A 24,011-nucleotide genomic window follows, 5' to 3' on the forward strand; every position below is an offset into this window, starting at 1 on the left:
TCTTACTAAGCTTAAATTCTGTGCTTTTGGGGGGACAGTTTCTGTTGATTTTTTCTGTGAGTGGGTCATTTTTAAAAATTTGAATGTTTGTAACATTTTGAACACTGGGCAGGTATATTGTTTTAATATGGTAACTATTGAAAGCAGTTATCTATCTCCCCTTCAGGATTTGCCTTTTTTTTTTTTCTGTAACTGTTGGTTTAATCACATTTTAAAACTCTTTTTTTTATAAAATCTGTATATTTTTATAGGTATGCTTTCTGTAGTTTTGGCTCCTTTAGCTTGTATTTATCAGTGTTTTGACAAAGATTTCCTTGAATCCCAAGAGTAAGAGAGACAGAAGAGAAAGAGAGGAAGGGAGGAAGAGACAGAGGGATGGGGAGAGGGAATAAGAGAGAGAAAAAGGCAGGAAGAAACAAAAGAAAGAAAAGTAAAAACAACACAAAACAAAAAATAACAACAGCAAAGAAACTCCTTTCCCTGTCTGCAGATTGTGGCTTTCTGTGCTGGTCACACCTTCAAGGCTACACCACACTGTACAACTCTGCTTTAGGTTCTCACTTCTTGCTTTCATTGGAACTACTGATCAATCTGATGTGAACAGTTAAGGAATTCTTAGGTCTTTTCCGAGAATGTGTTCTGCCATAGGTGTGTGTTTGTGACTTTCTAAATGTCTCACTATGCAGAGATGCTCATATCGAAAAGAAATTCTCTCCTAGGCTTTTCTTTGCAGCTTTGTCCTTCTGTGGTTTATCTCAGGTGACTTTTGATCTTTCATCCCAGATAGATTTGGTTATCAATTTTTTCTTCTGCCTTGAGTGAGTTCTGAATCAAGTGAAGCAAAAATAAACCCTCTCTTGCCAGTCCTCAGGCAGCACCCATACAGATTGGGACAAACCAAACACCTTGCTCAATGTATTCCATGACAATGGACTGTCTCAGAATACTCCGAGCTACAGTTATTCAATACATTGTTGATTTGATTTATGGTAAATACACTTTTATATTTGAAGCCATCATATTTGCAGGTTAAATGTGACATTAGGTTTGCTAAATTCAAAGTTATCGCAATACTTGTGAGAAGGATTGTTAATCAAATTTGTTAAATGTTCTAGGAAAGCTTAGTTCCTTTAAACTTTAAATGCACCATACAGTAATATATTAAATTACATTTTCTCCCCTCTTCACTCATGATACTATGAAAATCATGGTGACTTTGGACAGCCATGCCTCACATGACTTTCTCTACCTCAAGGTTGCCTTTCGGACCTCATCGTCTCCTCCCTTTCTTCATTGGGCCTGCAGACCTTCCTGATGTAAGCTCCCACAAGGCTTGCTTTCACCTTAAGTCCTCTTCACTGCCATGTCCCTGGCCTAGCATAGCCTTTTCCTGAAGTCTCCATAGGGCTCTCTCTCACTTCCTTCAGTCCTTGCTCCAAGTGTCCTCCTTCTAGCTCCTACAATACATTTTACCCCCCCCACCCCATAACACTGGGATTTCCTTTCCTCCTTTCACTGTTCCACATGTTCTTCTCTTCCATGACACTTCTCATCTCCCAGCTGATCACATATTTTGCTAATTTACTAGGTTAATGGTTTAATGTCCAACCCTCTACACTGAAATGAAGTACTAGGGAACGTGGATCTGTGTCTTCCCTGAGCTTAGCATAATGGCACTACAATGGACAGCCAATAAACATTTGATATATGATAAAATATGCTTTTTATTTCTTATTTCCAATAAATAAATTGGCTGAATTCTAATGCATATTTTGATATTGAGTGTCTTTACATAATTGATTTATATACTAGGTCAATATAAATTTTACTATAAATATGACTGTTTATTGGGTTTTTTAATGAAATATATTTTCTGTTTAACATCTCTTTGTGTCCACTTAGGTTTTGCATCAGCTACTTTTTAAAAATTTTATTTTATTATAAACATGCGGGGTACAAATCAGGATTAGGTCATAAATAATGTATGTGCAGGTGAAGTTTGAGTCTCTAATTGGTCCTCACTTCTCCTGGTTTTGGGTCAAGTACTCTCTGTGTTGTTACGTGTCTCCCCTCCTCTGACAGTGTCCCACAACTAAATTGCTTAGGACGTTACAAGTTATACTCTCTTATAGAAAATGCCATAAAGTTTCTTACAAAGATGTTGTGTGGCAAACTTTAAGCTTAAGTAATTCAAGTGCTTGTGTTCTTAAAATATTATTGGAAGTAAATATTACAATTTGAGATCCTTTTTTATATTTTAACCGTCGCGAATTTCAGCTTTTTTTTTTGAGTTGGAGTCTCACTCTGTTGCCCAGACTGGAGTGCAGTGGCTGCTCCCAGCCACCGCAGCCTCAACCTGCTGGGTTCTGGCGATCCTTCTGCCTCAGCCTTCCAAGTAGCCGGAATTACAGGCATGCGCTACCATGTCTGGCTGATTTTTTGATTTATTATAGAGAGGAGGTCTCGCTGCCCAGGTGGGTCTCGAACCCGCGGGCTCAGGCAATCCACTCACCTCAGCCTCCCAAAGGGATTACAGGCTGAGCCACCGAGCCCAGCTGAATTTTAGCTTTATTTAAAAAATCAATAAGCCAGAATTGAGTTCTGTGTCTTCAAATTTCCATTCTATATAGACAATTATTTTTATTAACATGTTCTTGTTATCATTTTGCTTTTCTTGTCTTTGGGAGGCCACTTTCAAGGCTTCAAAAGGTAGGTTGAAGACAGGTGGCCTGTTGGGAACCAGGTTGGCCAGAATATCCATATGGCGTTGACCCTGAAGGGCTACTAGACACTTATAATTACAAAGAAAAGATTTGCAAGTAGAAGGAAGACAAGTTCATGAAAAAAGTAGTTACAATTTGAGGTAAAAATAATCAAAACTGTCTTAGCAAAATGAAGTCCTTAGACTTTGTAATAGGATGAATCAATGTCTCCTTTGATGGACAAACCTCATACAGATTTAGACATTATTTTGGAGGTAGGTCTGTATCAATTGCTTGCTCAGCCTTAATTTTCCTTGAGATAAAGTTCCAGTTTAGCCAATCGAAGATTATTTTTCAAAGTTACCCACCTATGTATACAAAAGGGACCCCCAAAATGGCATTCATCCCTACCTCAGGCATAAATACATCAAGAAATAAGGCTGCCAGGAACGAATTAACAAGCATACACCTTATTGCACCCTGACTAATGTCAAACACTTTAGTTCATATCTACAGGCATGTGAACTTCCTAACATGAAACTCTGAATTAGACCAATATCATTCTCTCCTTCCCCAAAAATCTCTACCCTTCCCTTACAAAAATACAGAAGTATGCTTACTGCCAGGAGGTAATTTACTGCCAGGGTGGAGAGAGAAAAGATCTATACACCAAATGTCCAATTTCTCCTTCCAGTCTCACCAACCAAATAGTTTACTTTCCCTGGAAAAGAATGCATGAGTGAGTTGAAGACATACCAGGGGAATGATGCTACTGGAATTCCCTCTGAATAGAAAGAAAGGCATCTTAGAACGATTTGAATCCTTTTTGTATGTCTGTATTCACTTGAGATTTGCCTAAGTTACTGTCAGAACTGAATTCCTGAGAAAGATTTTAGGCACGTCAGACTACTAGACCAGACTAGTCCAGAAGAATAGTTAAAAGATGATACAGGGCAACTCCCTCGGGTCCCCTCCCACTGTGGGAGATTGTCTGTCCTCTCAATAAATCCTGCTTTGAAAAAAATTAAAAAAATAGAAAAAAAAGATGAGACAACAAAAAATGCAATAGAAAAAATTTTTAAAATGTATCCAGTACATGCAGTGTGAAATTTCCCTGTTTGCACAGGAGAAAAAAAAAAGTGTAGTGAAGCACATTATGGGACTTTGATAAGTTATTTTTGACCTTGGACAACTGTAGTTAATTCGAGTTCAGAAACAACCTTAATATTTGAATGAACCCTAATCATGAGTGAATTAAAGCAGTGCAATCCTAAAACATTCTTCTTGCTATTATACTATGGTGAAAGCCTCTATTGAGATATCTTGCGTGAATAACGTTATGAAAAATGTGTATCTTCTTCAGGATCCTAAAAACATGATACTTGATAAAGATCAGTTATTTGCAAATGCCTCTATTCAGATTCAAAGTGATATTTCCCATGCCTTGGAGTTCCAATAAAATAGATTTTCCTCCAACGTTTTCTTTTTGCCATTTGTGTTATGATTATTTTCAGCCTGGGGCAACTTAGCTAGGGAGTATCACATTAAGATCAGGAACCCCTGCAGTTGACTTGCTGGCACTGAGTTGTTATCTGGGACTATTTTAATGTATGTCATAAATCACAAGGAAACTTTCTATTTTGAAACAAATAGGAACAATCGTGAGCATGGGTTTCTAAAACCTATTTTAGAAAGTCTGATGCCTGTCGTTTTTGCTTCATTTAAAACTCAGATTTTTAGCCTAGAGAGAAAAATAAAATTATGTGCATCTATATGCACTATTAAAGCACAATACCAGAGTTTTCGGTGACAGGAAAAAAATACTACATTCCCCGTGTTTATACTGTAGCATGAAAAAATAGCCATCAGCCTACTTACGAGTCAGCATAAACCGAAAAGTTTAATTTACTTGTGCTTAGCAATTGTCATCTTCATTCGGTTGCTTTTAGGGAGTCTGTGCATCAAATCATCCCCTCACAATGCCACATTTTTGTAAATGAAATGTCTTTTGCTTAATCGTCAAAACTGTCACCCATTGTTATCGGTTAGATCTCTAACTGTAAAATAATCTACTTTGGAAAGTTTTACTACATGGGCTCAAGGGAACAGGCAAGGAGCTCTGCCTCTCATTAACAAGTCCTCTGGACTTTGTCACTGCATTTAGGATTACCCTGCGAGCTAAATCAGGGGGTGAATCTGTTTTGGTCAGCTCAGCATAACCATTCTTTCTGATGGGAGTGGCCATATTTTTCCCTTTTAATACCCGTACCCACTTTCACCCAAAATAGACACCAAGTCAGAATGGAAGTCTCCTATGTTTGTTTCCAAGTCCTTCACCCATGTTAATAAATTTAACTAACAAGAAATGTCAAATGTTTGTTCATAGTTATTCCTGGTCTCTGAATATAAATGGGACTGGATTTATTTCCTTATATCATTTTCTTCAATCCCTCCTTAGATTTTTATGGCTCTTCTGAAGATTTGTATTAATGCATTCTCTTAATTCTTTATAATTGAGAATAGAATTTATTACTTCTCTTGCCTCTCCTAATCTTCTTTATTATTAATCTAATTGAAAAAAATGATGTTCAAGAATTGACAATTCAAATTCTTCCCAGTTCAACTATAGCTCATTTTTATCCTAGAGAAAACTTGCGACTTAGAGATTTTCTATTTGACTCTTTTCTCTTTTCAGTTTAGGAAATGAGACCCAGAGAGTCAAGCTGAATTCCTCACTATCAGAACTCTAAATAGTATTGCACATGAAACATAACCTAACTTGCAGACCAGGGTGCTTTATAAGGTAGAATTCCTTTAATTTCAATGAGTTACCTGTTTTGTTCATTGAATCAAATTAGGTCACTTCTAATAAACATACACCTCACTCATTAAATGCTACAGATAGAGAGGAGTTATGTGCATATAATTCTAAAAGTGATACATGAACTAGAATGCTATATTGAGATAATTACAGAATGTCATCACACACTTGGCAGAAATTGGCATAGTGATAATGTTTCCAGAAGGTGTGTAAGATTCTTATGAGAATGTTAGTCATTTTGCAGTTTTGTATTGAAAAGCAGATAACAAATACTTAGACCTTAAGTATAAATGTGAGGTATGACTCTGAGTAGAAAAACTACAAAACATTTAAACTTTATTTTTTTCTTGAGCCACTTGTGTTTGTTCAAATTCCAACCCCATGATATAACCAAGCTACTTGAAAAAAATAAAATAAAACCAATGATAGCTCAGGACCCAGAGAAACAACACAGCAGTTGAGGGAGTTATTTTTCTAGTTTTTCTATTTAAATATGTAACACACCATTAATGAGTGGTTTTGTCAACTTTTTTTCCTGAAAAAAAATGAACTCTTTAGCTTTTGATAATTAAACAAGTACTTTTAAATTATTTATTAAACTGCCCTCTTACTCTATGCCAGCTCTGTGACACTCTTAAATTGCAGACATTTGATGTTATGGAATTTTGTACATTGCTTTGACTTTTTTTCTCAGTTGAAAGTATCGTACTCATTTAGCTTCTGCTTTTGTACTGCCATTCACTTAGCAGGACTTTATAATTTCCTGAGACATCACCACCAGATCTGAAAGTTTTGATTCTTTGTATAGCTTTGATCAGTTAACACTGCAAATGGTCCCTTGTCTCTATGTCCATATTCTTTTGTTATGAATATTTAAGTGATGAGTTGAAGCTTCTTATTCATTTGCAATGGTTAAAGCAAGGCAAATAAAATTAGTACTTTTCCTGCAAAACAGATCAGCATTTTTGTTTATACCCTTCATCTAGGCAACAAACTATTTTTCTCTTTGGTTTGTTTTTACTCTACAACCTTGGAAGCTAAACTTGGATAAAACAAACAAACAAAAAATTGAATCTAGATGAAACTGAATAACTATATTTAAAGAGAAAAAAACATCTTTTTATGCTCTCAAAAGTCAATTAGAAATCAGTCAAAGAAAAACACGCATAGAGGCAACGATAGACTGCATGTTTTTTAAGTCAAGGCCACAGACTTGAAAGGGTGTCAATTTCTTTTTGCCAAAATAATTTGTACAACAAATCCTAATCCTCCACGGAATTTCAATATCATGCATTATTTCTTCAGAAACATCACAAAACCAAGCTAAAATCAGAGGCAGAAGCTGTGGGTTTTATTTCTTGCCCACAGCTTAGGAGCAAGTTAAAAGTTGAAGGGTCATAAAAACAAATGTAGATATTTAGTTAAAGATCAGTCACAGCAGCAAATCCATGAATGGCACTATCGTTTTCATGGATTTTTTATGCCTACTTGGTATCTTCTGCATATTCAGATAGAAAACCATCTCATCCCAGACACAAAAAATTTTAATGTCAATCCAGTTTTCAACAATCTTAAGTCCAAGGCCACTGTGTCCTCTGTGTGAATGAAATCCTGTAGAGTGCAGCATATGGTGCTCCCAATCATACACCTAAAAATACTATTGAATTCCAAACCATTTTTATTTATTAAAGGCATAATTCATATAGGAGCCCTGACTCACAATAGTTATTTGAGGAATACAACTATAAAGGAAAAAAACATCATTATTGCTTTCTCAATGCTCATACAAAATAGAGACAAAAAAGCAGAATTCAGCCTTCCTCTCAGATACACAAACACATTTTTGTTTCTTTTCCAGTTTATGTAGTTTAATGGCTCCTTACAAAGAAGAATAGAACAGTTCCTAGGATGCAGAAGTTGCACATTGCTTCTGTAGTACAATTTGTAGAATCATTTTTTTTAAACAGAAGAAAAAATACTATATGGTTTTTAAATTGTGGCATAACCAAATGAGCACAGATTTCAACATCATACTAATGTTGACTTAGACCCCTAGTTCCTTTGCTGTATGTGTGCAACTTTCAGTATCACTTAAACTCGTTAGTTTCCTAGTCAGTAAATTAAGAATGACAATGCTTGTCTTTCAAGATCATTGTGAGGATGAGAAAGAGAGAGAGAGAGAGAGAGAGAAGAAGAAGATGGAGGGAGAGAGAGAGAGGGAGGGAGGGAGGGAAGGGAAGAGAGACAGAGAGAGAGATCTGTATTTTCTGCCCCTGAGGTGTGGACTGGTTCTAAGACTAATAATCAAAGCACCACCAGGGAGTAGGTGGTGGTTGAGACCTTCCTGTAGGTCATAGAGTTTCTAGATCCTGGCATTATCTTCCAAAGTGATTCCCATTTCCTGTTTGGGGACATGGGAACAAAAATGATGTTAACTGAAGCCTGAGATACTGTGAGAGTCTTGTAGGGCCCAGTGGACTATTTGTCCAAAGAGACAGATAAAAACCTCATTTATGGTTTTTGTGAATGTAAATTTAGTTTGCTGGAGATCAATTCCTTCACATTAAAACTCTGAAAGACCTTTCAGGTTTTGGCTTCCTCACCACCTGAGCCATATTTTGCATGGCCTACAGGAGGTCCTTGGTGGTACCTTGGTGGGAAGTTCTAGACTGGGTAGACACACACCAGGAGCGAGGAAATGAATTATGCATTTAGATTTTGTTTTTTATATGTGTTTCCTTATCTTGATTAGGTTAAGAAAAAACTAGAAAAAAAGAACTGAGTATCACATATTATCACTCATAAGCAGACCCTGAGCAATTATCATAATACCATAAGAAAGGGATTGGCATTAGTGGGAGACTGCCAGGGGAGGGAATAGGGGGCACACTTCATCCATAGAGGTACCTGATCTCAAACCGGGTGAAGCGGGGTCCAAAGTGAGGCCGAAACTTTAGCTGTACAATGATCATTTGTATACTTAACCCTGAATTGTACCCATCTTTAGAATTAAAATAAAAACTTTTTATGATTTGTCATGTTTTTGGTATCTAAATCTGTAAAATTTTCATAACAACAAAATACCCCCCTACATGTGTCACAGTACTACCAGAAAGGGATCATCAGTAGCCGGATAATGCCAGGGAGTGGGGGAGCACATTACACCGCCAAGGGTATCTGACCCTAAACCAGTGGAAGTGAGGGCCAGTGGGAGGCCCAATCTTCACCTGCATGTATACTAATTCTGTACTTAATCCTGACTTGTACCCCACAGCTTTAAAATAAAATAAGCCGGGCATGGCGTCTCAGCCTGTAATCCCAGCACTTTGGGAGGCCAAGGCAAGAGGATTGCCTGAGTCCAGGAGTTCAAGACCAGCCTGGGCAACTTGGTGAGACCTTGTCACTACAATAAATCACACACACACACACCAAAAACCTAGCTGGGCATAGTGGTGTATGTCTGTAGTTCCAGTTACTTGGAAGGCTGAGGCGGAAGGATCGCCTGAGACCAGCAGGTTGAAGCTGTGGTGGCTGTAAGCGTGTCACTGCACTCAAGCCTGGGCAACAAAGAGTGAAACTCCAACTCAAAATAAAATAAAACAAAATAAAATAAAGGGGGAAAAAAACCTCATCGATACATATTCTTCTTTCCCCTTCTCTCAGAGCATTTGCATTAGAGTCAAACTTCATGTATCACAACAGATCAAGGGGATCATGGAATGACTTTTTAACACTTCAATTTCTGTTAAAATAGAGCACATTTAAAATATATCGTGCTGATCCAGAACTCATCCTCTATTTGAGGAAAGACAGAACCATGACAACAGCATATCTCATAGGAAGAATCTGCATATCTGATCACCCAGGAAGCAGTCAACTGGTCGTTTAATTTTACCTTACTCAGTAAATGATACTGAATTGATCCTATAGCATCACAATTAAACTGCATCAATTAAGACCTTACATTTTAATGTCACCACTCCCTGGAGACTGACTGACTCTTCTTTTGGCTTCTACTGAATTAAATCAAGAGTATATTATAACATGATTTCAAATTTTTGGAAAACTCACTTCTACCCATCCAAAACAATATGTTTGTTTTATCACCAGAAATTTCCTTAAAAGATAAAAAAAATCTGACTTACAATTAAAAATGTTAATTTTACAGTATATGGAAGAAGCAAATTATTCTTGTGGGCAATGTATGGTATGTTTTTACGAGAAAAGTAAATTTTACTTTAGAATAACTTGTAGCATTGAAATATAGACTTGAAGTCTCTGGAGGAAAATATAGATTTAGAAATTTCTAGCAAAAAGCCATTCATTGAAAAACATCAATGAGGGATCTGGGAACCATGGAAAAAGCAGTTCTTGTTTGTTTTGTTTCAATTTGATTGGATCGGTTTAGGTATGTAACCAACTTCATCACTCAAAACCTCTAAATTCAAATCATTTGGCCATGGCAGTCCTGGTATTTTAGTACCACAGTGTGCGCTGTGGGAGTGCAGGGGCCAATGCCAAGCAGGTGTGGGCTGCCCACAATGCCATTCGGTAGGAAGCAATGTTGTCCCAGCATCTATAGGACAAGAGGATAGAGCCAGATCAAGGGCAAATCTCACTTATTTTATTTTACATGTAAAATTATTTTATAATCAGGAGGATCTCCCGCAAGCTCTGCCTTTTTAAACATGATAGCTGCGATCTTCCTTCTCTCCAGTTTCTACCTCTATTCAACACACTTTATCTCGTCACTACACTTACTCTGCAAAATGAATATCCTACTCATTTCACATCTGTAGAAATTGAGGCTCATATCCATGAGGTGACTCACTCAATGTTGAATGTTAGACGCTGGAAATTAATCATTCAAAGGCATGTGTGTGTGTGTGTGTGTGTGTGTGTGTGTGTGTGTGTGTATACGTGTGCGTATACGTGTTTGCGTGCGTGCCAGCATTATGCCTGCAGTCTTGGCTGTTTGTCTCCGTAGAGTAGGTAGACATGGAATGGCCTTATTACCATGAATGAAACAATTTCTCAGCAGGTGAAGCATTACAGTATTGGAGGTAACTGAGGTTTCCTCCCCTGGGTGCCATAGCAAAGGGAGAAGCATTGACATCACACCCCTGAGGTTCCAGATCTGACTGCAGCTTTGCCTTGTCCTGGATTCTGTCCCCATCCTAGGATGAAAAAACCAAAATGCCACCAAACACAGGAGCCGCTTGCAGGAGAAAAATTAACTTCCAATAAAGCAGAGGACAATTAAATTAGCCGAAGGAGTAGTTTCCTATCAGGATACTAAACAGGATTGAGATGAAAGGATTGCTGTGTCTGGAACTAGAACGAAAACAACTGCATTCTGAATGTTTTAGATAATCACCTGACTAGAGTTCCTTTAAGTATCAAACTTTCCATTCTTTCTGTATTAGGGTGAATATAGATTTAGTTTGCATCACTACACTACACCCAAACTCATCCACCTGCTTTAATAATTGAAGATTAAGTTGCAGACACTTCTGGGGATATAAACAACGTCATCAGCATCTACACTCTTGGAAGATTGGCATATTAGCTACAGAGACAGATAAGCAATGACTGAAAAAGCAAATGGATATTTTCACAAAGTATTAAGTGCCACAAGAAAATAAAATAGAATGTATGTTCCTAATAGTGGAGGTGGGTTGCTAATGGAGATGTAAGTGTCTGGAAAAAGCAGTCTGTACTGCGATCTGCAAGAGGAGATGTCAGATATGGAAAAATCTCCTGGAAGAGCGTTCAGCAGAGCTGAGTTAACATGCTCAAAGGCCCTGAGGTAGAAACAAGTTTGGTGTGTTCAAGGAAGGGGAAGAAGTTAAGCAGACCAAACTTGCATGGGGTTATGAGACCACACTTCCATGGAATGAAGAAAGATTGTGCTCTTTATATTTAAGCAGACAGTGAAAACTTGCATTTTCTTTTATGAGCCATAGAAATTGGGAGCTTGTGGCTCATCGTTAGCATGAGAGCAACCTGCACACCCTTGCTTGTGGGCAGAGGGGTCAACAGCAGAAACAGATTCCTGGACTCCTTTTCAGGTTCCTGTGCCTCTGGCTCTGTTACTTTTCTTCTTTGCTCCTGTAGTGATTAATCTTTCATCAGTGCTGGAGCTTAAGACCCCACTGAGTACTTTAAGGCTTTAGCTAGAGTTGCTTATGTTCTACTGTTCAGGATGCCCTGAGAAACAGTCTGTTTTTAAAGCTTTTTTCAGGCCATATTGTTCCCACAAAATGCCTGAAGACTTTAATTTTGAAAGCGCTTAATCAAAGTCCTACAAAGAGTATTTCAAGTCATGGCCCTTCTAAAATTAGTTATTTTTTAAGTAACATAGACTCTAAAGTAGCTGAGTTGAATGCATATTTGATTTGCTTACCCTTTCAGAAAGTGCTTATCTGATCAGGGATATCTCCACTTCTGTAACGGAAATTTGAGGTCCCTTGATATTTGAAGTTTGAAACCACTTATAAGTCTGTCATACCCCTCAGTCATTAAATAAAATATTTATTGAAGATCACATTGGACCATTTTTTTTTTACATGAGAGTTGCAACATAGGTCTATCCAATAGGAATAGGCAATGTTTAGTCCTGCAGAAAGCCTGCAGGTGTACAATATAGTTTGACCACAAAAATGTCAAAAAGTAAAGGAAATTTTAGTGGTCTGGTAGTCGGCAAGCAATAAAACTTTCACTTTCATTTACATTTACACAGACAGTGAAAACCATGCATTGCTATTTTCACAGAATTGATTCAGGAGATGAATGGAGACTGCCAGTTCAACAAATATTTAAATGTCTTCTCCCTGCCCCCAACTGTGTTGTTTCTAAAATAAGCCAGTGTGGTAATCTGTCTGGGTTTGCTGCAAAGAGGATTTAAGCCATAAGGTTCATTTTTGATGTCAATGGCCAATGAGTCATACTGTTGTGATAATAATATAGCTTCTGCTCATACTCTATTTACACACACATGTATTTTCTCGTTCACATGATATCAGGTCACATAGTTGGAGACAATTACACACTCCCTAAGTCTTCTCAGCTCCAGACTCTTCCACTGCAGCCCTTCTTATCATTTGCCATGTGACTTGTTTTCTTGTTGGTAGAATTTAGTACAGAGTGTCATTTCCCTGAGTAGCTTTCTTCACATACTGAATGATATAATCTGTATCTTTCAGAAGTCACTAGACCCAACCGCATGCCAAAATATCTCTGATGGTCAAACATTTTTCTCAGAAAGGGGTTTTCATTCCTTTATCATAAAGCATTATATGAATAAATACTATAGCACCTAGTCAAGTAAAGTTAAGCTACTTTCTATTCCAAAGGCTAAGTCAAAAATTCAATAAGGTGGTATATTGCAAGTTCTTGACACATGAATTCTTAAATATTATATCAGTGGTTGAGCATCATGGCTCACATGTGTAATCCCAGAACTTTGGGAGGCCAAGGTGAGAGGATTGCTTGATCCTAGGAGCTTGAGATTAGCCTGGGCAACATAGTAGTTCTTGACTTTCCAAAAAAAACCCAAAAAAACCCAAAAAACTGGGTATGCCTGTAGTCACAGTTACTTTCTCATCTACTTAGGAGACTGAGGCAGAAGGATCACCGAACCCATGAGATTGAGGCTGTGACCGGTGACGATACCACTGCACTCCAGCCAGGGCGACAGAGTGACATCCCAACTCAAAAAAAAAAAAAAGGAAGGATCTATTTCTACTACTCTCTAAGAATAGTCATCAAGCTCAGAAATTAGGGGAAAAAAAGAACAATTCCATCCATGTGTGGCATCTAGGAAGGATTTTTTTGTGTATACCTCTATTCATTACGTGCTTGCAGCAAATCAGGATGAGTTACAACTGAATGACCTCAGCAACTACCACATTTCAGGAGATAAAAAGTTTGTTCTACTACCATATGGCAGCACAAATTAAAGAGCAAAAGCTCAGGAGAGGTGCAGACAAGAATGGGGACACTCAGAGCAAAGGAGTTAGTTCATTTCAGAAACCACGAGAACATGGCCAAAGTCAGTGGCTCAAGCCTGTAATTCCAGCATTTTGGAGGAATTGCTTGGGGTAGGAGTTCAAGACCAGACTGGGCAATATAGCAAAACTCCCTCTTTACAAATGTTTAAAAAATTAACCAAGAGTAGTAATACATGCCTGTCATACCAGCTAACTGAGAGGTACAGGCGGGAGGATCACTGGAGCCCAGAAGTTCAAGGCAGCAGTAAGCTATGATTACACCTCTGTGTTCCAGTCTGGACAACAGAGCAAGACCCTTTCATTATGAAAACAAACAAACAAACAAAACAAACACAAAACCTGATGAGAGCCTAATGCAACTGTCTCAACGAGGTGTTCTTAAGACTGTTCTTCAAATTAGGAAATAATCATAGGACTTGGTGAGCTCTACCTTTACTGGAACATGTTTCTCAGCCTCCAAGAGGGCCATAGCTTTTTAATCATCATCAGCTTCATGGTTCATTAGGGGACAAGGAGATTCTTGCTGCAGACTCTTTAACAAGGCAGCAACCATGCATGGACCTTCTCAGGATAAAGAGTAGCACCTACAGGCAGACCAAGTCATCTTCAAATCAAGCTACATTCTAGATCTGTACTTAAGGTTCCTGTTCAGTCTGTAGCACTGACAAATATTTCATCCAAAACCAAATTGCTCACATATGAAACACTAGGTAATACCACACCATTAAGTTAAGGAAATTGTTCGGTAAGATGATAGCAATAATTGTATTTGACAATAGAACTGTGAGTGATTTTTTATGTTCTCAATCCTACTTTCTACTTTTTTTTTTCTCAATGGGCATCAATTAGATTTTTTAAAAAGGGCTGAAGTTTGAAGTTCTAAATATCTAGAGTTTCTAAATGTCTGTATTTAGTGACTAATTTATTTTGTAATCTACACTATTTATTGGGATACACATTAAGATTTGATAAACATTTTTGAGGTATTTAAGGTATTGTACTTTTTACTGTTTTTTCATGATAACACAGTTTGGTAGAACAGCTCTGGGCTTTAATGTCAGAGAACTCTACATCATTTCTAGGAAGTTTTGGGCAACTCCCTTTATTTCCACTCGCATCCCTATATCTGTAGATCGTGATATGGTGCTGTTTTGATGGCGACTAAGATTATACATAAAAAAAGTACTTTGAAAATAGTACTTCACTCCAAAACCATAAGACATAATTTAAATGGCTGCTATTAAACTTTTTTTTTTTAATTTATTTTTGAGTTGGAGTCTCACTCGGTCGCCCAGATTGGAGTGCAGTGGCCGCTCCCGGCCACCGCAGCTTCGACCTGCTGGGCTCCAGCAATCCTTCCATCTCAGCCTTCCGAGTAGCCGGAATTACAGGCACGTGCTACCACACCCAGCTGATTTTTTTTTGATTTATTGTAGAGATGAGGTCTCGCTGCCCAGGCGGGTCTCGAATCCGCAGGCTCAGGCAATCCACTCACCTCAGCCTCCCAAAGGCAGGGGATTACAGGCTGAGCCACCGAGCCCGGCTTAAACTTTTATATTTAATATTATGGACTTGTCAATTGGGTAGAAATCTACAAAAAATTAACTATACGTGAGTTCTGTATACCTAATATCTTGTTGATTACATAAGATAAGGTGTTTCATATGTTATAACTTAATTGTTAGATGATTTAGATACCAATTTTTTTTTTTTTTGAGTTGGAATCTTACTCTGTTACCAGGCTGGAGTGCAGTGTCATGCTCATGGCCATTGCAGCCTTGACCTGCTGGGCTTAGGTGATCCTTCCTCCTCAGCTTTCCAAGTAACTGGAACTACAGGCACATGCCACCATGCTTGATTAATTTTTCTTGATTTATTGTAGAGATGAGATCTTACCAAGTTGCCCAGGTTGGTCCCAAACCCATGAGCTCAGGCAATTCTTTCACCTCAGCTTCCCAAAGTGCTGGGATGATAGGTGTGAGCCACCACGCCCAGCCCCAATTTCTTAAAATTATGGCAGATGCTCAATTTTTTTTTTTTTTTTTTTGAGGTGGAAGCTCACTCCATTGCCCAGGCTGGAGTGCAGTGGCACACTCACGGCCACCCCTGCTGGCTTCCAGAATCTTTCTGCCACAGACTTCCAAGTAACTAGAAGTACAGATGCATGCTACCACGGCCAGCTAATTCCTTTTTTGATTTATTGTAGAGACAAGGTCTTGCCAAGTTGCCCCAAGGTTGGTCTTGAATCCACGGGCTCAGGCAATCCACTCACCTTGTCCTCCCAAAGTACTGGGATTACAGGCTGAGCCACCCAGCCCAGCCTGCTCAAATTTTTTTTATTGTAGTTTGTATGAATTATAGCAATAAAAATTATCTGTGTGTACAATATTGCATGGTGTATATTTTGGTATACATGCAATTTAAGTATATACATATTTATTTTTAATTGAAATCAAATATCAGTGTCACTGGGAAAAATATAGATATACTTTTATTATTAATATTGATGTGTTATCTCAAGGCAACTTTTTTGAAGAAAAAAGACTATTAGAAACCGTATTTAGTAACAATTGAGTTTTCAGTTCCTTTAAAATAACAACTCGCTTTTAACTAACATATTAAAATAATTCCTGAAAGTGCAGATTAGGTTATTGCCCTGAGAAAATTTAACTTATACATGGATTTACAAAAGATTCATGTTAAGCAATATGTTGAAATATGATTATGTTTGCAGTATTTAAAAATGTGCCCATTAAAAATTATCTGGTTAAAATAATTCACTTCTTTGAAGCTGTATTAAAGGGAAGCATTTAAAATAAGCTTAGAGGTACTTATTTTTAAAACAAAACATTTGCAGAATTGTGGGGGTCCTGCTCCCGCCGGGTCTTGGGTTTCCTGAAGAAGAGACAAATAGGTGAAAGACTAAAATAATATACTCGGACACCTGCTTGCTGAACAGATGACAATTTATGTGAGTTAACACAGAGTTTTTATACCATTCATAAAGGGGCAAGACAAATAAAATTCCTTCACGTACATATTCTTCAAAAGTTACCACCATCTAGTGGTCTAGAAGCTACAAACAAGCTAAGAACACTATCTGCCTTTAGTCAATGAGTCATTCATAAAGCCAAAAATGATAGTTTAAGTCCAAAGTCCCAAATTACAGTCCTTGAAATGTCTCAAGAAAGTTTCCAAGTGCACATTTCTCCATGTATCAGAGTTTACTTTCTGGGGCTTCTATGATCTCCAAAGCTTCATAATCACCTCCTTTGTCCAGGTGTATTTGTTAGTTTTCTCTTATCCTGCAGTGTTTATTTCTAAAGAAAACTCAAAAGAAGCTTTTAGTGATGTTTCCCAGGCTCCCAAGTTTGCTTTCTGCCTTTAGTTAATTTATCATAAAAGTATCCAATTAGTATATTATGAATTCAGTGAAAGCCCACTCTATAAACGTTAACTTAGAATTTTAACTATTGAATTAAGTAAAAACCTTAACGATTAATCTTCATCCTAAGTCTGTGAAAACAGTGTTATAAATCACCCTACATAACTCCTAGATAAGTGTTAGAACTTATAATGAATTCATAATGAACTTACTATAAACTTATGCTTCTAAAAAACCTCATGTCTAAACACTAAACTACATAATTCTAAATCAAATCAGGAGTGAATATACTTATATCAGTTTTTACTCAAACAATATCTAATAACTTATAACCAAGTGAAAGAAAGCATTCTTGATGTGCTTCAGAGTTTAACTATTGCATATGTTAGAAAAGGCCAAATGGCATAATGGGAAATGGAAAAATGAACCAACATTTCCAGGTTAGCTGTGAGTACTTCACATAAACATGCCATTTTCTTCTTCCACGACTGCACAGAATTCTTCGGCCGTACCAAATAGCAAAGGTGGAAGACAGAAGGGCCTCAGCTTCCCAGGCTCGCCCTGTGGCCTGGGGTCTTTGACCCACCAGGACCCTGTCAATCAGGTGGGCCTCCAAGGCTGGCTCCTAACACAGAATATTTGTAGCCTGACGTGGTGGCTCACACCTACAATCTCAGCACTTTTGGAGGCCAAGATGAGAGAATTGCCTGATCCTACATGTTCGAGACCAGACTGGGCAACATGGCAAGACTCTATCTCTATAATAAATCAAGAAACATTAGCTGGGCGTGGTGGCATATGCGTGTGGTTCCAGCTTGGAAGGCTCAGGCGGAAGGATTGCCTGAGCACAGCAGGTCAAGGCTGCATTGGCCATGAGCATACCACACTGCACTCCAGTCTGGTTGACAGAGTAAGATTCCAACTCTCAAATAACAAACAAACAAAAAACAAGAAAGAATATTTGTGAGTACTCTGTAGCAGGCAAATGCCAATCAGATTATAAGAAATAAGAGAAAAGAGGAGTAGCATCTTTGTTATAAACCTAAAATATATCTTTGTAGTTTCAGACTGTTTATTAATTTTCATTGACTAAGTATCCAGGCTTATACCAATTGAACACTGTCTTAATTATTCTAAATTTATAAGAGGTAGTATTGAGTAGCAGACCAAATAAATCAGAGTCAATTTTGGGCATAGGTACTCAAAAAACTTCCTGACTGATAACAATGAATAGCAAACATGAAAATCACTCCAGTAAGAATTTTTGAGCAGTTTCCAAAGTTTCTACCAGGGCTGTGGAAAATCCATCTGCAGATTTAAATGTGACTCACTCTGCGAAAGACACTATATTCATCGGTCTCCTAAATACAGCCTAAATGCTATTCCTTAGAGAAATCTTCACATCTGTTAATCTGCTTTAACATGATGGGTCTATAATATTAACTGCTTTCCAACTGAAATTTTACTGTTGAATTTATTTTTTCTTTTTTCCAATTTATGATCTAGTCTTCAGTTTTTTAAAAAAATTACTGTGAAGCAAGAATTACTTGATAAACCAATAAAACTATTTTGTTTAAAGACCTTTCAAAATCCCACAGCTTTAATATATACTTTTAACGTTTTTATTGTTATACTTAAATTTAGTGGAAAATGGGCTTCTTATTAGTTATCGGGTTTTAAACTCATAAATCCCTTTCATTAAGTCTTTTTTATTAAGATTTAGCTAACTCCCACAAGCATTTGATAATATTACTGTGAAAGATTTGGGCTCACTGAGATCTACAATTGCAAAAGATTTTTTAAGTATAAAATGCAGTTGGAAATAATTTTCTGTTTGTAATTTAAAAATAAAAGCTGAGATAATACTTGTGTTCAGGTACTTACACCATATGCAATAATCTCAGTACACCCAGGTCCCTTCAGAACGTTCTTAATATTTGTAGGGTCAAGACATTTAAATACACTTAGAACACAGTGGTGGGAAATGTCCAGAATAAGAAGAAATGAAACAGGTCAGATGGTTTTTAGGAGTTACTTAACAGCCACCTCAGACAAATGAAATGTTGAAAAGATTTGAGAGGAGTGATTTTGGTCCTTCTCAGGATGGTGATATACAAGTTGTAACCATTAAAGTGTGTTCATTAAGGCACACTTTGAACAATCTAATTCCTTGGTTCTGGTCTTTGTCTCAGTTATTTTTCATTTAGTCTTGCCCAGTACCGTCATGGCAGGTAGGCTGTTAGAAAGAACTAAACATAATAGAAATTTAACAATTGCAGAGGCCAAATTAGTGAGGCACTAGAAGCTTGGATGTGGAAAGTAGTCACGTGGGGAGGGGAAGTAGAGGAAACAGGTCACTAAAGAATCACTGAGCAGAGGGTGGTGGATGAAAGGTCAGGAGAAGCAGAAATGAGACACGTTGATGGTGCAGGGAACAGGGAAGTTGTTTGTCAAGTGGTAGAAACAGAATCTGTGGGGCAGGTGTGTGACTGTCACTAATCTCCCAGGAACTGTGTTTTCTGAACTCGATCCTTGTAGAAAGCCTGGCGCTTGCAATTTATACAAGGGGTCTGTTCTTTGAATTTACTCCAGAAGCCTGGGAATTGCCAGAGAAGCCCATTGTTAGAATTGATCACGCAAAATCTTAGGAGCAGAGGCAGAATAAAACAGTTCCTTGGATCCTGCCCAGAAGTTACAAGTGGCCTTGTTCTGTTGAAGTGCCCTTCGAGCCTCAGCATTTCTCAACGTGATGTCAATCTCACACACTGAGATCAACCCTAAGTCCACCTGTCAGTGGAAGGAAAGTTAGCACAGAGTAGGGTGAGTGACGTGCAATCTCCTGTAAGCCTGCGTAGGAAGGGCTAGAACACATCTTGCTCATTTTAACTGAGCCTTTTATTTCATTGCACTCATCATTTTGATATGCACATTCCTTTCTCCGTCATCCAGTAAGTCTTAGTATGTAACTAGGGAGACATTAATAGTGTCATTATAGTTCTCATTTTGCTGGACTGGGCTGCTCCTTCATTTGAACATCATTTAGCTTGTTTTGTGCCTTTCATTTTCAATTGGGTATGTTCCCCATAGCCTTTTTGAATAGTCTTACTATTCTTTTGTATAATAAGACTTTGCCTAAGTAGGTTCAAACCAATAAATACAGTAGTAGGCATGTTGGCTATGTTTTCCCTTAACTATTCATATCATCACATTTTGCAGTCAGTTGATCATATTAATGCATGTGTGTATGCATGTACATAGTTAAATCATGTTTATTTCACCAACAACTTAGTATCCTCCAAGAAACTTAGGTGCACAGTGTATTCAGTATCAAACTATGTAGCTAGTTGGCACCAAGCTTGTTCTCATATTTATGAGGCTGTATCTGAAAATGATGGAAGAAATTTTGTCCACGTTTTTTTAGATCAGTTGCCAAAGGTGTATTTTCCTTCCTTTTCATCTTTTGCTGTTGTTCTCTCCTTTGCTTTTAGCACTGCAGAGCATTGTTCGTCATCCACCGTTTTATATTTGTGTCTGAGAAACACAAAATAAGTTTTTCTAAAAAGGGTCAAAATGCTTGGAAAATTGTTGAATTCATAGACTAAAGATGGCCAAAATAATATGTTGTTTCTGTGTTTTCTTTTCCAGGGCAGAACTGTGGAGGCTTAGTCCAGGGTCCCAACGGCACCATCGAGAGCCCAGGGTTTCCGCACGGTTATCCCAACTATGCTAACTGCACCTGGATCATTATCACAGGAGAACGCAATAGGATACAATTGTCATTTCATACCTTTGCTCTGGAAGAAGATTTTGATATTTTATCAGTTTACGATGGACAACCCCAACAAGGGAATTTAAAAGTGAGGTAAAGTACTGGCTCTTCATATTATAGATTAGGTAACCCTGTTTGAACACTCAGATTCTGAAATCTAATTGGAATTAATATTTAAATTTAGTAACAAGAGAAAAATATATAGTTACCATGAAGACTGTAGATTTGTGTCAAATTGTACACATTTTTTCCATACTTAAAAGGCAATTTCTTATTGAAAGTTATCATTGACTTCATTTATAGATATCAAATCATTCAAGTTCTGTAAAACAGTGTTGCCAAGGTAATTTAAATACAGTTATATTACACCCTTGTTTTCAAGCAATATGAATTTGAGAGAAAAAGTACAAGATAAATGCATGAGTACAATTCAGATAATGCAAAAAGAAACCTTTCTGCTGTCAGAGAATACATTCAGTAAAAAGAACGTAGGAGATGGGTGGAGTGAGAACATTTAAGTATCTGGCATTCTTTGGAGAATTTTTTTATTTAGACAATCATGAGTATATTCTATTCATCATTGATTTTCTTTTTTGATCCATAATTTTACCGTGAAGAAAGCAAAATATTTCCTGGGATAATTTTAAATTGTACTCTACATTTGTTAACAACCAAAAAAAAACAATGTGACTATACAACTATATCTATGCTTTATTTTTCAATTTGACAAAGGAACAAGGGATATCTCTTTTATTTATTTTTATTTTTATTATTATTTTTTATTTATTTATTTTTTGAGTTGGAGTCTCACTCTGTCACCCAGACTGGAGTGCAGTGGCCTGCTGGGCTCCGGCGATCCTTCCGCCTCAGCCTTCCAAGTAGCTGGAACTATAGGCGTGCACTATCACGCCTGGCTAATTTTTTTGATTTATTGTAGAGATGAGGTCTCGCCAAGTTGCCCAGGCAGGTTTTGAACCTGCGGACTCAGGCAATCCACTCACCTCAGCCTCCCAAAGCACTGGGATTACAGGCTGAGCCACCTAGCCTGACTGATCTCTTTTAAAGATATCAGACTTTCTTAACTAAATTTATGAACATATCCAAATATATACACATATATTTAAAACAAGACTTTATACTTTGGTCTTGCACTTCTGCATTAATTGGAGATTGTTTATTTAATATATGGAGGCTTATAAAAATTGACAAAAGGTAGAAGGCATTGTACTGTTTAAATCAATAAAATGGTGCTGATGCTAATGCCAACAATAATACACACAAAAATCATATATTCATTCATGATTTTGAGGATGAGAAAAAATGCTTTAACAACAAAAAATTTTGTTTGTATGTCTAGCTAATAATATCTATATTTTTATGCTAATCATATGGTCAATGAATTAAATATAAAATATATTTCATTAATATGTTTTCAAATATATTTTATTTGCATTTACTTTACACATTTTAAAATACAAATCGTCTACTTTTTCTGTGTCATCTATAATATATGTTTCCTGTTTTTAGAAACTTTTTTTCATTTTATATATTGCACAATGATTCTTTTCTGAATAAGTTAGGTAAACACACTTTGTATAACATTTATGGTCCTATATTTGGATGTTTGAGCAAAATATATGCGTATATAATCCTTACTAATTTGATGCAAGCTTTGTTACCATTACATCTGCTCTTCTAAAGATTATTTACTAACTTGTTTTTATCTCAGCTATCAACACTACTAGGCAATATTGGTATGCTGTAACAGCAGAAAAAACATGGTAAAAACTACAGCATTAGGGCAAAAAAATTAGATAATCCAGTATATTCAAATAACAGTACATATCAGTAATTTATTCTCTTTCCATTAAAAAAGTCTATTAAACATGTACTCCCCAAAATATTTCTATTTTCCTTTTCCCAATTTTTAAAAAATAATTCTTTCATATACAGAAAACCTATCTTTATGTTAATTTGACTGACCACGTATTTTTCAACCAGGTGTTATCTCTGACATTTTTGTGGTGGTAGTATATTGATTTTATGCTAACAAATATAAAATCTGGAAAACAGTATTCCTTTTGTCATCAGCATTGTAGCACAATCCACAGAGGAAATATTAATGTTATAACAATTAGATACATTGCGTTTTATTTCAGGACTCCTGTGAATAGTAAGTAAATTGATATTGTGCCTCAGAGAGCTTTATACATATTCATGCGCTATATGTCCAAAACCTTGGTTCTTTTACTTACTCAGCTATTTTTAGTAGAGGAAGCAAGGGATGTTGTTAAGAGAGACTACTTGGATTCATATGAATTATAACATGTAATATTTTTACCTGTTCTTGTTCTTACCATTAGGATCATGCTTTCATCTCGATATTAAACTTCAGAAATTTTGCTGCTCTCTCCATGTATAGGATGCCATAGTGCGGAGATGTCCTATGGTTGTGCAGTAGTAACACTTAAAGAGAGTATTCCCGGGATCATGATACACACAGTCAAAACACATCCAATGACTATTAAGTGCTATGGGTCTTGACGATTACAGTTTTAAATACACAGTGGTAGGAAATAGGACTGTGAATAATGTCGAGGAAAGCACACGAGAACATGTTTGCTCTGCCAATATTCAGCATCACTTGATGGGCAAAGTAGTTATAAATAGTATAAAATTCTAATTAATCAAGGAAGGAAGTACGCTAAGTTTTTCCATTATGTCTTGGAGCAGTTGTTTATTTCTCAAACGCAATTAACTAACAACACTTAATGCAGCTCCAGAATTAAAAAGAAGGAAAAACTTGTGAGAGGATTGATGTAGGGGCTACAGATCCACTGAACATTCACAGAAGTTATTACTCAGAGCTGCCATGGTCTGTTGTTGTTTTATTGCTGAATAAAGTTCTTTTAGTAGCTCACAATATGTATTAACTAAAAAATAAGTTGCTTTGTTAAACAACTTGGTCATTTTATTATTATTATTATCATTATTATTATTTTTTTTGAGTTGGAGTCTTACTCTGTCGCCCAGACTGGAGTGCAGTGGCACGCTCCCGGTCACCGCAGCCTCGACCCGCTGGGCTCCGGTGACCCTTCCACCTTAGCCTTTCAAGTAGCTGGAACTACAGGCACGCGTTACCACACCCAGCTAATTTTTTTGATTTATTGTAGAGATGAGGTCTCGCCAAGTTGCCCAGGCGGGTCTTGAACCCGCTGGCTGAGGCAATCCACTCACCTCGGCCTACCAAAAAGCCGGGATTACAGGCTGAGGCACTGAGCCCGGTCGATCATTTTATTATTAAGAAATTTCCTTTGTTGAA

The 24,011-nt window shown here is 37.2% G+C and overlaps 1 protein-coding gene across 1 annotated transcript in view; it reads left to right on the forward strand.

Annotated features, from left to right (window-relative positions):
- The window catches only part of LOC110594695 (CUB and sushi domain-containing protein 1-like), a gene marked incomplete at its 3' end in the record, with an annotated part of 354,184 nt that extends 333,402 nt beyond the window's left edge, over nucleotides 1-20,782 (forward strand). Inside the window, exon 2 of the mRNA XM_021707817.1 lies at nucleotides 20,566-20,782. Coding sequence (XP_021563492.1) covers nucleotides 20,566-20,782 — 217 coding nt within the window. The remainder of the gene's footprint in view (nucleotides 1-20,565) is intronic.
- Between the last annotated feature and the right edge of the window lie 3,229 nt (nucleotides 20,783-24,011).

The sequence above is a fragment of the Carlito syrichta genome, unplaced genomic scaffold, assembly GCF_000164805.1.
Source record: "Carlito syrichta isolate Samal-C Ts95f unplaced genomic scaffold, Tarsius_syrichta-2.0.1 Scaffold50759, whole genome shotgun sequence".
In the NCBI taxonomy this organism is placed as follows: domain Eukaryota; kingdom Metazoa; phylum Chordata; class Mammalia; order Primates; family Tarsiidae; genus Carlito; species Carlito syrichta.